Source organism: Myxocyprinus asiaticus, chromosome 27, assembly GCF_019703515.2.
Source record: "Myxocyprinus asiaticus isolate MX2 ecotype Aquarium Trade chromosome 27, UBuf_Myxa_2, whole genome shotgun sequence".
Taxonomy (NCBI): Eukaryota; Metazoa; Chordata; class Actinopteri; order Cypriniformes; family Catostomidae; genus Myxocyprinus; species Myxocyprinus asiaticus.
In genome coordinates this window covers 27,233,582-27,249,274 of record NC_059370.1, presented here as the reverse complement: position 1 = coordinate 27,249,274, position 15,693 = coordinate 27,233,582, and the positions used below count along the sequence as shown (strand labels likewise).

General features: G+C 37.3%; 1 protein-coding gene across 2 annotated transcripts; it reads right to left on the bottom strand.

Moving 5' to 3' along the window:
* Positions 1-2,299: 2,299 nt before the first annotated feature.
* Positions 2,300-15,629, bottom strand: LOC127417690 (xaa-Pro aminopeptidase 2-like). 2 transcript variants are annotated; one of them, XM_051657848.1, is made up of 21 exons: positions 15,452-15,629; positions 14,215-14,282; positions 12,674-12,784; positions 12,487-12,550; positions 12,239-12,343; positions 11,645-11,731; positions 11,232-11,375; positions 10,862-10,963; positions 10,675-10,756; positions 10,023-10,224; positions 9,320-9,409; positions 8,227-8,336; positions 7,898-7,975; positions 7,317-7,388; positions 7,146-7,206; positions 6,966-7,035; positions 5,476-5,580; positions 4,686-4,745; positions 4,501-4,577; positions 3,993-4,082; positions 2,300-3,699 (listed from the first exon to the last, which is right to left on the bottom strand). In XM_051657848.1, exons 1-21 carry the CDS (start codon positions 15,498-15,500, stop codon positions 3,499-3,501), a joined length of 2,028 nt encoding a protein of 675 aa, XP_051513808.1. In that variant the 5' UTR covers positions 15,501-15,629; the 3' UTR covers positions 2,300-3,498. The 2 variants fall into 2 exon arrangements, with proteins under 2 accessions (XP_051513808.1, XP_051513809.1); XM_051657849.1 differs by lacking the exon at positions 15,452-15,629 and adding an exon at positions 14,638-14,683.
* Between the last annotated feature and the right edge of the window lie 64 nt (positions 15,630-15,693).

The window sequence follows — 15,693 nt, the reverse complement described above, 5'->3', positions numbered from 1 at the left end:
CAACAGCACCTCTGTAGGCATGAAACCTTCACATGCGGCAGTGCTATTGACAGAAGCTCACTTTAAGCCTGTGCCAATTAAATGGGATTGTAAAAAAAAGGCTTCCTCAGAAAACACTGTTATGATGTGTACCTGCTGTGATATGTGATACTGCACTGTGAGAGATAGGAAAGTACTTAGGGTACTAGGTGGGTGGTATTGAAACTGTCATGACAGTTTCAATGCTCTAAACCACACACATCTTTAAAGCCAACACACACACATTAAATGAATAAATAATAAACAGGACATTTATTAGGAGGCATCATTCTTTTAGATAGGAGTGGTTACAAGTAATTTCCCATTAAACACTGTCCTTCAATTTGCTCTGGAAAGCATGATTTGTTTTTAAATTGATTAAAGTGATTATCAAAATTAAATGTATAATTTCAATTGTGGCATCTGACATCATATGAATTATGTTAAATGTGAATTTGTGGCAATTAAAGGTGCAATATGTAACATTTTTCATGTAATATTCGCTTTTTTTTTTTGCCAATGTGTGAACGGCTTGTAACACAACTTAAAAAATGAGCCCTTCCCGGACTTCCTAGGTTGCCTATTAAAGCCTGTAGACTGATTTTCATGCGAAGGGAGCGGGTCGCTTTTGCTGGGAAAATCCAAAGGATGTGACGTTTTGCACGCTCCCGAGAGCCTTGCCTCAGTGCTTCTGCTATTTAACAGTGTCAACAGACAGTCTGCAACACTAGGTAATGTTATCTTAGAGATGGAATCCAACAAACGTCCGTCTCCCAGCACAACACCGACTCCTACACAAACTCAGAGTAAGCCAAAAAAAAAAATGTACTGAATCCCGTCTGGCTAAGCGGGAACGTGATCATGGTTGAGCGAAAACTAGAGTGAACTAGAGTGTAATTTTAGCTAACTTGATCTTGCCTGCTAACGCTGACGAATTGCAAGCTACCTTGCTTCGTAACTTTAAAATAATTTCAACAATCTTCTCTTTAAACTAAAAGTCAGGTATGCTGATTCACAGTAACTGACATAATGTTCATCTGTAATTATTCAGCAAGGTAAACTACAATAACACATGAAATTAATGCTAGACAATGTTCAAGATGCAAAAAGACCCATTCATTAGTGTAACGTAATTTGATTATACAGAAAATATATACAATCTATTATTATAAAACAATAGTGCATCGATATATCAAAATGACAGATGTGATGGAATCACATCAATACTGAATTGTGTCAACATCTTTATAATGTACAGTCTATTTTATAAACAGCTATTGTCATCATCCACCAGATTTAGCTAACAGCTATTGATAAAGCTGGCTAGCTAGCTAACCCGACATAGGCTGTCATATAAATGCAGTCAATGTATCATGCAAAGAAAAGTGATTACTTCAAACTACAGTCTCGCATAGTCAGATCTATATCCACACTTTGTTTTAGCCCTGTTCCAGCACTGGAGAGTCAAATATAATATACAGTTTCAAAGTGTGTAATAAAACAATCATAACTGTGTCATTTTAATTATGCTACCTCATCTGTCAGCATGATGCCGGTGAATCACGTTCAGTCTCTTTGTTTTGATCATGCTCGCTCGCGTTCCTATGGAGTGCACGCGATCACGCAACAGGCCACAGGTGTCATTAATAACAAGGGTTTCTGAATCGTACATACTGCACCTTAGTTAAAAGGTTGACAGGTGGCCATACGACAAACAGTGTGTGGTGATAAAGAGACTGTGATTAAGGGTTTGGCTTCTTTAAGAAAAGCTATTGAAAGCCAACAGAATTGCTGACAAATGAGAGAAGAATGCTATAATTAGTGAAACGCTCAATGACTTTTCCTAAAAATACCTAAAATCTTCTGGTAGATTACATGATTGATTACTACAAGTGATTTGGCTACATAACATAAGAGTGGATGTATTTTGGATATTTACATTTCTTTGTTTGGTTGACATCCAGCAAGAAAGTGCATGTGCTGTCTTGTAATTGCAAGCAGACAAATGTGATCATAGACAAAAATTTGTTTGTTAACCAGATGTTGTGATGTAATATGTGAAAATCAGCAGTCAGCAAGACCTGAGAAGGAGTGCCAGTAAGAATGTGGTGCCAGTGAGACTACTGTGTTTTCTGTTAAACAGAGGTGTTGGGTTAAGTGTCAGATTAGGTGTTGTTGGTGTCCTGATGCTACTGTCTCCCAATGGAGAAAAAAACCTAAATCTGACACATTTAATTATGATTTTATTTTAACACTTTACAATAAGGATCTATTTGTTAACAGTGGCAAATGTTATCATGAACTAACAATGAACAATACTTTCTAACAGCATGTATTAATTTTGGTTCATGTTAATTTATAAGAATTAAATTGTTCATTGTTAGTTTATAATACATTGACTAATTCTAGCATATGCAACTTTTAATTTAAAAATGTATTTAGTATATGTTCAAATTAACATTAATCAAGATGAATAAATGCTGTACAAGTATTGGACATTGTTAATTAATGTTTACTAATGTAGCGAACTAATGTTAATGAATACAACCATTGTTACACCATGATTGATAAAGCTGATGTATGTAATTCCTGCGACACTAGCGGCACCAAACAGAACTGCAAAAATAAACTTTGTTTTCAAAACAGCTTTCCGAATATGCCCCCTGTCTGACATTGTTCAAACAAATAAATAGCCCTGCCCCCAAATCAAGCCACTGATTGAGCAACTTTGTTGGGGCGGGTCTAAGCTGGTCACTCAAAGCAATTTTCATAGCGCAACAGAAACACAGTGCTTACAGTTTTCGAGAAAATTAACCTATGAATAACTATAACTATATGACTTATCTCTACATATTAAGCTGGGATAGGAGAAAGTATTTTAACACAGACAAAGTTACACACATCAGCTATAATAAATATAAGAACTAACCTGAACACACAAAACAAAGAGAAATCAAAAGTAGTAGAGATAACGTAGTTCTGAAGTAATCTAATTTTAATAAATTATAATTAAACAATGATTGTCTCTGATACATTAATCATATTTCCAGCATACAAACACATGCAATTTATCAATTCCTTATCTTGATCTTATCTTTGTTCATTTAATATGAGCATGATACATGATAATATGTTATTATAAATATTAACAAAAGTTCAAACTTAGGCCACAAAAAGCTGTGATTGTAAACCAGGTGCTGCGATTGTGCTATGTCAACTTTCATATGCATGGTTTTGACATCCAATGAGGACTGGTCAATCTGTTAAAAGTTAAAACTGCTTGATGATAAAAATAACAGAGAAAAAATGTTGGCAAAGGACAGAGTAAGAAAAAATACAGTATATTATATGCAACATATTCAGCATTGGAGCTTTTCTGTTTGTACCTGATAGTGAGTTTTGCCTACCAGCACAAAGTAGCAAGAGAGGCAATAAAACTGAGCACTGTGGAGTGACTTAAGTTCTTCCGACTTCTGTCTTTTAAAGCAGATGATACAGTAAGGCAGAGGGCAGCAGTGTTGATAACAGTGTAACTGAGGAGATGACAGCTGAAGATTCAGCTTTAAGGAAGGGTGCTGTATGCTTCATCATCCAGGCATGCTCCTCCTTCAGCCTCTGCTTCTCCAGCTCAGGGCCCACCACACTGCGAATGGTCTCATAGTATGTGTTCAACCAGTGGAGCTACAAGACAATACAATAAATTAAACATGGTCAGGCAGAAACGTTCTGCATTAACATGCATGGTTCATTCCTTCGTATTTAAATTAATTGATGTTTGTTTTGTCATTGGGTTGCATTGCTCAAATGAAAACTGAAAATGAAGCTGCTCCATGTGCAGAAATGTGCTAACTCACAACCCCCTCCCAATTCAAGGTGTTGTTCCACTTAAGTGTTTTTTTGGGGACTTTTCAAATGAAAGGAAACCAACACTACCATACATGTTTTCTCTGCAATACAATGCTTTGCACCATTACCTGCTCAGGGCTAAGAAGAGATGTGTCTATTAGGTTTCTGTCATAAGGCACCAGTGAAACAGTTTCAAAAGTCAGGTAATTGTTGCCATGCTAGAGGAACAAGATAAAAAAATTGTACATTAAAAACAGGTAAATTGGTGAATATAGGCATTACTGCACATTTTTTTTTTTAAAGGAACAGTTCACACTAAAATGAACATTCTGTTATTATTTACTAACACTTATGTTGTTCAAAGACCTGTATGACATACTTTCTTCTATGATACACAAAAGGAAATGTTAAGCAGAATGGCACCATTCACAGTCACCATTCACTTTAATAGTATGGAAAAAGATGCAATGAAGTTCCACAGAAGAAAGTCACATGGGTTTGGAACAACATGAGGGTGATTAAATGATGACAGAATTGTAATTTTTTTTTGGGTGCAGTATCCTTTAAATATTTCATTAGGCTAACTGCACTGAATATCAGAATTTAGAGTTTTGGACTTTAATTAGTTTGAAGTACCTTTGTGGTAGCTGGAATAGTGACAGCGATGTCCTCTATTCTTATACCAAAATCATTCTCCTTGTAATAACCAGGTTCTAAAGGAAAGTTTTCAAAGACTAGTAAATACTTTCACAGAAATGTATTATCATAAAAAGAGCATATATTATGAGCATATCATAATGAGCTGCTCACTGATTCCTCACCTATTGATGTAAACATCCCCTCTTGAAATGGAATGTTATTGGACTGAAATCCCACAGGCCCTATCAGAGAGAACACAATGAAAGAAGACAAACTTTGACGTTAGCTTGGCAAAGCCTTGTCTGAAAGTTTAAACTAGTTTAATGTTTATAAAGACATTCCAGTGAGACAAACAGCTAGTTTGTTATAAAGATATTCAGACAGACTGTCAGATAGATAGCCAAACAGACAGTCAAATAAACCATCAGACAGATAAATCCATCTGTTGTGTGAAAACGGTAAGTCCGATCAGTTAGAAAAGACACAGCAACCTGAGTCAGAACAATCCAATCCAGTGCCAAGTTCGGAGGATGTAGTGACAATTGATCTTTTTGGTCAGACTCATCCCACTGGTTAAGCCAATGTTACTACAATGTTACTAAGACTAGTCAGGATGCTCAAACAAACAGAGCAATGTTTTGACCACAGAGCCAAAGTGTTAACAATTTTTTCGGAATCAACCAACAAATGCATTACTTATAGTTGTCTACACACATTAACCTGAGACACAAGAAGAGATTTTAACACAGAAAAAATTAGACACTTCCGTTTAAGAAATTAAACTAGTGTCAGTGCAGTCACTTTAGATGTAGAAGTTCAGTGCTATAGCATCAGTAACACAATTTATGAATGGCTAGTTGATAGTTCCACTCTTTACTTGTTTTCCACTTTTAGACTGCTAACAGCACAAATGCATCAGGATAACAGTGTAACTAAGATAAAAACATAAACATGTTACAGAATAAGTCTTACATTCATGGACTCCAAAGTAGTTTCCCACACCATGACCTGTGCCATGACCATAATTTAAACCGATTTCCCACAATGCCCTTCGTCCCAGCATCTCAATATTCACACCTAGGAAGGGGTATAAAAACACAGATGAGTGGCCGGCACACAAAAGGTTCTTTAGTGGTCTGCTGCAGATAGGGGGCCCTCTTGTGGGAGAGTCATGGCATGGTTGTGTGTGTGTGTATATACACTATATTGCCATCTGCCTTTAGACGCATATGAATTTAAGTGACATCCCATTCTTAATCCATAGGGTTTAATATGACGTCGGCCCACCCTTTGCAGCAATAACAGCTTCAACTCTTCTGGGAAGGCTTTCCACAAGGTTTAGGAGTGTGTTTATGGGAATTTTTGACCATTCTTCCAGAAGCGCATTTGTGAGGTCAGACACTGATGTTGGACGAGAAGGCCTGGCTCGCAGTCTTCGCTCTAATTCATCCCAAAGGTGCTCTGTCGGGTTGAGGTCAGGACTCTGTGCAGGCCAGTCAAGTTCTTCCACACCAAACTCACTCATCCATGTCTTTATGGACCTTGCTTTGTGCACTGGTGCGCAGTCATGTTGGAACAGGAAGGGGCCATCCCCAAACTGTTCCCACAAAGTTGGGAGCATGGAATTGTCCAAAATCTCTTGGTATGCTGAAGCATTCAGAGTTCCTTTCACTGGAACTAAGGGGCCAAGCCCAGCTCCTGAAAAACAACCCCACACCATAATCCCCCCTCCACCAAACTTCACAGTTGGCACAATGCAGTTAGACAAGTACCGTTCTCCTGGCAACCGCCAAACCCAGACTCGTCCATCAGATTGCCAGATGGAGAAGCGTGATTCGTCACTCCAGAGAACGCGTCTCCACTGCTCTAGAGTCCAGTGGCGGCGTGCTTTACACCACTGCATCCGACGCTTTGCATTGCACTTGGTGTTGTACGGCTTGGATGCAGCTGCTCGGCCATGGAAACCCATTCCATGAAGCTCTCTATGCACTGTTCTTGAGCTAATCTGAAGGCCACATGAACTTTGGAGGTCTGTAGCGATTGACTCTGCAGAAAGTTGGCGATCTCTGCGCACTATGCACCTCAGCATCGCTGACCCCGCTCTGTCATTTCACGTGGTTACGAGTTGCTGTCATTCCCAATCGCTTCCACTTTGTTATAATACCACTGACAGTTGACTGTGGAATATTTAGTAGCAAGGAAATTACACGACTGGACTTGTTGCACAGGTGGCATCCTATCACAGTACCACGCTGGAATTCACTGAGCTCCTGAGAGCGGCCCATTCTTTCACAAATGTTTGTAGAAGCAGTCTGCATGCCTAGGTGCTTCATTTTATACACCTGTGGCCATGGAAGTGATTGGAACACCTGAATTCAATTATTTGGATGGGTGAGCGAATACTTTTGGCAATATAGTGTATGTGCCTAAATGTAGATTGCGATTAAAATTTAGATCCCCACCTCTTGTTCCAGCAGAAAAGATGGTTCTTGAAATTTCAATATTTCCCATGAGCACCCTTGTATATGCCTCCTTTCAGAATAAGACAGGGAGAAAAAAGAGTTTTCTTTCTAGTGTTCTAAATTTATGCCTGCTATTATGCTCTGCATAATCAGTATCTCCCTCTGCCTGCTGTTCAGTACCTTTTGAAAGTCAGTGGGCACACCCCAGTGCACAGTACGCGTGATATCCGTTGTGCCTTCCCTGTAAGGCAAAATGAAGTTTCTGATTCAGTTAACATAGATCAGAGAGAACACTTGCATGTACTTCATCTTATCATGTTTTGCACAAAAAAGCAATACCATGACACTCACAGATACTGTCCTCCAGAGTCAACAAGATACATCTCATCCACCGTTAACTTTCTTGCAGTTTCATTAGACGGACTGTAAAAAATGGCCATTGTTGAATGATCAGGCTTTCAAAGGGCCTAAAAGCATGACTATGTAGCAGTGGCGTAGCCAAGGGTGGCCAAATTAGACTCAGGCCCACCCATAATATTACAGATTATTCTTTGACTTCAAATATATATTTTTAAAATAGTTTAAGAAATGCATAAATTCTGATTTCTGATAGTGTGAAAGAACTGTTTGAATGCGCTGCCTTTCTGTTGTTAGAATCAATGTTAAAATCAATATTTTAAGTTACATTTTAGTATAATCAGAGCAAGTCTGTGAGAAGCCAAGCACTCGATTATTTCTATTTGACTGAGAACAAGCTAAGAACAAATCCATGACTTTAATTTGTAAGATTAATTTGTAAGGATCTCCAAAAACATCACATAGCAGGTTCCCTGCTTATTCCTACCCTTACTATTTGAATAGTGAACAAGGAAATATTGAGAAAGTAAAACATCATGAGAAGAAGGGGAGAGGAAAACAACCAAATTCAATACCTGTAATGGGCAAGAGCAGCATTTGGTCCACTTGCAGAAATGGTCTCAAAACTTGACCCTCTGCTGTTCTTTTGCTTACTGCCCATACACAATAAAGGGTTTGTGAGTGTGTGTCAAATGAAGAAAGTAAAATATAGCACAAAGTGATTTAGTAGGATGAGTTCCTGAATAAACATCCTTTGTTGATCCAAGAACATGTTCTACTTGTTCAAACAATGTTGAGCCTGAAATACAAACTTTGCAAGACGACTAATATTGTAGGAACAGAAACTGTGTTTTTCTGTTTGAGTGGGTTCAGTGATGCAGAATTTAGCTCAGCTGTTCTGTACCTGCGACACTGATTGACGAAATGTGCTGCTGTAAGCTCTGTCTCTTTGCCCTCAGGGACTTTCTTCTCAAGCCACAGCAGAAGCTGCATGACTGCGACTGCGTCCCTTACCTGCGGGGAGCCAGAGAGGATGTTCACCCATCGCAGCTGATAAAAAAAAATCACTGGCTCGAGACCAGACGGATGCCAGACGAAGGGTTTTAATCAAATGCAGTCAACTGTGGTCTGGTTCTAGGCCATAAAACATTAAAACAAAGACGTTTGTCCCTGCTAGTGTTGTTATCGTTAACAAAAATTCTAAATGAAAACATTTTCTAAAAATGAAGCTAACATATTTGGAAAAACAAACTAAACTAATTTACATTTTCATGACTCCAAAACAAACTTATATTAAGTAAAAATTACCACAATTTAATTTGAGTTTTTGATGCACAGTATATTATAAAATTTGAAACCTTTACAACCTTCACAAAACATGAAAACTAAATATAGATATGCCACTAGATAGTGATAATGCTAGACATTCCGTAGAAATGTAAAGGCATAAAAACATATTTAAATCATATAATTTAACTAATTAACTTTGACAGCTCTAAAATACTATGAATACATAAAAACTAAAAATATTAAAAACTTTAAACTGAAACTAAAAACCAATCAAAAACTAAAACTAAACCAAAGATATCAGTCATAAGAGTGAAAACTAACAAAAATGAAACAAAATTGAAAGGAGAAATGAAAAAAACGTTACTAAACCTGGTCCTCGCACATTTTTAAGATAAAAAAAAAAAAAAAAAATAGAATACTAATAAATGTAAAAGCAATATCCAAATATCCCAATAACAGTCAATAAAAAATATCCCAAGATGTTTTTATGGAAGTTCTGTGATAAGGAAAGATTCAGCTCCATCCTGTTGCAGTGAATGGCATCTGTCTGGTCACCTGATGTGGATTTATGTTAACTATTTATGAGTTAAAATGCCATTCAATATAGAAATATTGATAATACAAGATTGGTATCGGCAGCCATCAGGTTTATGACTGCCTCGCAAAAGTCATTTGGGGAGAAGATTGTGTATGTGGCCGTATCTTACGTGAACATCTTTGAGAATACGCTGCTCTGTCGCATCTTTCACTGCTTTTGTGGTCAGCACTGGAGAGTAAGTGCTGGTCAGTAGCTTCTCCTTAAAGAGAGAAAAGTAGTGTAATGGTCCAATATTTTGCACACTTCATTTGTAAAGTACATTGTCAGTCCACCAAACTTAGACTAAGTTTAGATTTAAAAACTTTATTAATAAAAAATTGGACTGCATTGTAAGCAACAGTTGCATTGGGTCAGCAGAGCCATGTCAACTAACATCTAATGCACTATGTCACAATTTAGGTTTTTGACAAATGTAAAACAAAGTAACATTATGACACAATGAAGAAGAAGAAGAAAAAAAGACTCTGCAAGATTTCTAGGTCACTAATCAAATAAGCAAATTTGAGACATTGACCATGTTAACTCCTTTATAAAACAGGTCAGATTTGCTTGCTTCCATTGAACCACACAAGATTCTCTTTCTGCCAGTTCGAGTGCATGCTGCCATTACAGCAAAGGGGACATGCCAAATACTAAGAAATTGTGGAATTTGTGTAAACTTTTCACTCGCTTTTTAAAATTGTTCTGCTGATAATATAATTTGCAATGAAATTGGATTGCATTATAAAAATGCTAAATTGCATTTTCACTAGTGGTCTCAGACTTTTGGCCCCTACTGTACCAGTACTCTATAATTCTGATTCAGGTCTTACCTCAGGAGTAATGAGCTCATACAGGGCCTGGTTGGTGTACTCTGTGCCCACCCACACCCTCACGTTGGGTCTCTGTAGATAGGACTGCAGGTATGTGCGCACAGAGCTGTATTCAAGCAGCTGCACACAGTGGGCCTGGTAGCATGACGCATTCAGATACTCCTTTAACTCTTCGGTTATTCGCTCAGTATGCACAAAGAGCCTGAGAAAGGAGAAGAGTTAGAAACTCTACACCAACTACAATGATGAATTTGGGCACTTTGGGAATCTTAAGTCACACTTAAATTGTCTAAATGTTATAGCATTAGATACAAAATATCTATTTGACTTAAGTTTTATTAGTGAATGCATGAAGTCAGTTCTCAAGTGTAGTTCATCACATTAAGTATGGACATGTTCCACTCAATTTGACATCCAAAAAGTGTCCAAAAATACTTTTTTTTCTCCCTTAATTTTGAATAATATATCTATTGTTTTATTTGAAACTTAATTTTTTTTTTAATGTTCTGCAATCTTTCTTTAAAATAAATGTCACTTAGTTTTGTTATGCAAAGTCATTCATACATCTTTAATGGCTTAATGTTCAAAAGCCTTTTTAGACCACTAAACTGTAAGTGCTTTTAATATGAAGCAGAGGAATTTGTGGACTTGCCATATTTCATCCATTGTTAGCAGAGTGTAGGAATAGAAGAATGGGTTGAAAGGGATGTCGTTGCCTCGTAGATTAAACAGCCCTGAAAATAGAGGCACACGGATCAATGTTTGATCCGAATATCTCCCCTGGAAATTGATTGACAGCCTGCATGAGATGGCTTTGCTATGTAATGTAGGGCACTTACATGCCGTCTCATCCAAAGCTGAAAGCAGCACAGCGGTGGGCTTGTATGGATTGTCATTTATTTGGGCCCGTATCTGCTCAACCTTCATCGGCCAAGTCCTCTCTGAACAGCCGAACAAACACACACATGCACACAGTCATCTTCCATTACCTTAGTACCTTAATAATGCTCCATTAACTTTCTCCAAAATAAGAGTTACATAAGATTAGAATATCTCCTTTGCCTACTGCCATCATGGTCATTAATAGATGTATCTGGTCATTAAAGATTAAATAAGAGCTTTATTGCTTTGTTTGTCATGATCTTATGATCCTCTGTCCTGCTTGCTTGCACTTATCAGTCAAGTGACGGTGATAAGACATGTACACACCAATGATACTGTCAGGTAAGCGTGTAGGGTTGTCAGGAGGCAGAGGAGGTCGATCTGTCCATATTTTATCAACCAGGTTATCAGGGATAGATTTCAGGATCCGGCCCGCTGGAGCCAGGTTGGTGTTGTAAACGTCAAATGTGTCTGCGGCGATAAACAACAGTGACCAATTGAGTCAGGACTGATTTTGTTAACTATAATAATAATTAAAAAAAATACTTAAAGGTGAAGTGTGTAATTTTTCAAATATACAGTTTAGTGGTCATTAAACAAAAATATTTGACTGCAGAATGCTGTGATTGACCAATCTGAATAGAGTATTCCAAAGAGCTACAGTATATTGTCTGCACATTAAACTGGGATAGAAGACAACATTTTTTATGAAAGAGGTTTCATTGGCTGTACTTGCTTACCTACAGAGAAGAGGAATGGGTCAAAGCCAACCTGATGTCCCTCAGGGATCTCTTTGATCAGCCAGTTGGTTATGATGCGAATGGAGACTATGATCCAGTAGAGTTAGACCAGCAAAGTGTTAAAGAATCAGCTAAAAGTTCATGTGGATGTCAGTTTAGAGCAACATCAGAAGAAAATATTACACTACAAAGATTCAAATAATTTTACACAGTCCTCAGTGGAATACACATTTTAAAATCTTTGTACTTCCTTGTTTAACTTTATTTAGAGAGGTTTGAACTACATATTCATCAAGATCATTGACTTCCCAACTAAAAAGTTTGGACCTGCATAAATTCCCATGCTGGTCAAGGCTGGTTTATGCTGGATAGTGCTGGTCTTTCTGGTGGACATGATGTTCACCAACAATTTTTTTTTTTTTTGGAGAAGCTAGCTGACCATGGAAAACTTGCTGGCTAAGCTGGTTAGGAAAGGGGACACCAGCATACCAGCATCCAAAACACAACATATACTGGTGATCAGCAATGCTAGTCTTTTCAACAGGGTTCTCCCCATATAAATGTAACAATTTGTTCTCAAAATTTGCTCCTCACCATCTCTCTCTAGCTCCCAGTTACAGTCCATTTGTCTTTCTGCCTGAATCCAGTAGCGGCTGTCAGTCCACAAAACTGCCTTACTTTGAGTAATAACTGCTGTGCCTTTGGTATGAGAGAGACAGAATATTGTTAGTTATAATAGAAGATGGAGCGGGTCATTTGTCAAGGACCAAAGCATGGGCAAACATAATGTGACTGAGAATGATTTATACTGATGCAGTTATGTTATGGTCAGTAAAGCACACCTGCAGAGCCAGTGAATCCAGACATCCGGGCCAACCTTGCATCTCTAGGGGCGATATACTCACTCTGACAATAAAGTCACAATAAGTTAGTGCCACAAAGTTAATGTGTGTGTGAATGGAAAAGAGAAGTGAAGAGAAGTGAAGAGAAGTGAAGAGAAGAAAAAAGAAGAGATGAGATGTTTTGTACCAGATGAGCATCTGTCGCAGGGATGATGTAGGCAGAGACATTCAAAGGACTCATGGCTGCCCTGAGATCACGAAGCCTCAGAGTCGTGTTTACAGCTGTTGGTGGCAGATACTGCAACAACAGACATTAACCATTTAATCCAACCGTTACTGAGCACCAAATTAATTTAATGTACCTATCATAATATCAAAAATGCTGTTTTAAATATCATAAAAAGAAGTTTTCAATTATACAGTATTTCACATATTCATTGGACACTATACTCAGTATTCAATCCGTTTACACCATCAAAGATTGGACACACCTAATCAATATTTATAATAAAATTTTCACAGGTCAAAATAACAGTAGTCACCAAAACTAACACAAATAACACAAATGTAAGTATGGCAATTATGTAGAGACCGAAATGTTAAACAAATCAAAACTATCTTATATTTTAGCTTTGTTGAAGCAGCCACACTTTGCCTAGATTTTAAGCTCTGCTCACAGCTCTGGGCATTAATTCTCTCAGCAAACTTCATGAGGTGCCACCTGAGATGCTTTGTATACATTTATACTAAGCATTTTAAAGGATAGTTCACCCTAAAATGAAAATTCTCTCATCATTTACTCTACCCTCATGCCATCCCAGATGTGTATGACTTTCATTCTTCTGCAGAACACAAACAAAGATTTTTAGAAGAATATCTCAGCTCTGTTGGTCCATACAATGCAAAGGAATGATGACCAGAATTCTGAAGGTCAAAAAGCACATAAAGTCAGTCAGCTCGAGGAGTCAATTCAACTCCAGTGGTTAAATCCATATCTTCGGAAGCGATGTGATAGGTGTGGGTGAGAAACAGATCAATATTTAAGTCCTTTTGTACTATAAATCTCAACTTTCACTTCCACATTCTTCTTCTTTTGTTTTAGGCAATTCACATTCTTTGTGCATATCACCACCTACTGGTTGGGGCTAGTCAAAGGTGGAGCTTTATAGTACAGAAAGGACTTAAATATTGATCTGTTTCTAAACCCACACCTATCATATCACTTCTGAAGACATGGCTTTAACCACTGGTGTTGTATGGATTACTTTTGTGCTGCCTTTATGTGGTTTTTGGACCTTCAGAATTCTGGCCACCATTCACTTGCATTGTATGGACCTACAGAGCTAAGATATTCTTCTAAAAATATTCTTTTGTGTTCTTCAGAAGAAATAAAGTCATACAAATCTGTGATTGCATGAGTGTGAGTAAATGATGAGAGAATTTTCATTTTTGGGTGAACTATCTCTTTAAGTATACGCCTTTAAATTGAATGGTTTTAATATAATGAGACACATAAATTCAGTCAAGTTTGTCTAAACTTTTGACTTAGTGCACAGAGGTTCTCTAGGTGATTATGGACTCTATCACGATACACATTTTACTCAAACTGAAGTCCACTTCATTTAATTAGTCAAGAGAAAACAATCTATTTATAGGTCAAAGAGAAGTGTTTTGAAATGTGTTCTCTGTGCAGCAGAATTGAGTAAGAATACATAGATATAAGAGTACCGGAGGAATTGCAGAACAGTTCCTCTCGCTGCCCAACACTTCTTCGGCCCGCACTGCATGTCTGCTGCCTGTAATGACATGCGAGATGAAACACACACAGGACAACACTGTAACTGTTTTCACTCATTGTCAGCACATTTAGAGATCAAAGGTGAACACTCTTTGCTAAATAACACTCTCACTCATGCCAGGATTACTGTTGTCACATGTCAGTGTGATTGAAACTTTCCCAGTGGAACTACACTAATAGCTTCATAATAACTAACAAACATGCACAGAAGTTTCCAAAACAATACATGAACAAGCCAAATACAGTGCACGCTCACTTAATATCATCATACGCTGAATGAAATAATATTTAAAGCACAGCCTCTTAAATAAGCATTTAAATAAATAAATAAATGATTCTATCCATTCTTCTACCTCAGTCTCTCACCCTCCTTGCCGGGGATACTTCTCTAAACAATTTTGAAACTTTTATAACAGCACTTCTCTTACTGCTGCTTCCCTACAATGATTCACTTCTGTTGTTCTCCTCTTTTGTAAGTTGCTTTGGATCAATGTAAAAAATAAATAAATGTAAATGTAAGTAATATGGTGAAAATGCATTGCAAAAAAATATTTTCTTAGTAAAAATATTTAAAAATCCTGAAAACAACATTTTTACTTGAGAATCAAATTAAGATAATAAGACTTGTTTTCTGAGAAAATATCTAAAATTAAGTTTATTTTTGTATAAAAATTGTTTTTGTTTTTTTTCTTGTTTTAAGCATAAATCTAACTAAATGTTTAATTAAGGTCAAGAGGCTTATGTCTAAAACAAGAAAAAACAATAAGCCAGTAAGGTAAGAAAAATCAACTTAATTCAATAAATCTTAGCTGGAAACAGTATCTTTATCAACTTTGCTTCTCTAGTAAAGTTATCTTGTTTTAAGGATGTTTAGATATTTGTCTTGGAAATTAAGACAAAATAATGATCAAGAAAATGATTTTGCAGTGTTTATTGAGTGAATAGCAAAACAGCAAACAATTTACATTTTGCTGCTGAATTCATTTTCAGGCTAATGGCATGCAAATATATTTTCTTGAATAAACCAACATGCATGACACAACAACAGATGGTGAATTCAAATTGCCTTAATGAAAGCCTTACTCATACAGTGCATGACACTCTCATTCTTTTGCACAGTTACACCATTAAGATGACATTGCCATCACACAGATATTTTTTTTTTACCTCCAAGAACAACAAGACACACAGCCAGTCTCCAGCCTGAGAAGCCCATTTTAGACCATCTGCTCCAAGCACATCCGCAGACAGAGTGTGACAGTGGGGCATGAGTATCTCTGTTTTGTGAGTATGTGTGTGTATGTTTGTGTGTATGAGGGTGTGTATACCCGATCTAAAACTACATGCACTATCTTGATTCAGAGGGGTGCTGATCAGAATCATGTGCAATAGCTGAGGGGAAGAACTTT

Bases quoted from the DNA above. Each gene is read 5' to 3' on its own strand.
- LOC127417690 (XM_051657848.1), bottom strand. From the start codon at position 15,500: ATGGGCTTCTCAGGCTGGAGACTGGCTGTGTGTCTTGTTGTTCTTGGA. The intron at 12,344-12,486 runs GTGTGCTTTACT...CTCATACCAAAG, and splicing joins TGGATTCACTGGCTCTGCAG to GCACAGCAGTTATTACTCAA. The intron at 5,581-6,965 runs GTGGGGATCTAA...ACCCCTTCCTAG, and splicing joins CTTTTCTGCTGGAACAAGAG to GTGTGAATATTGAGATGCTG.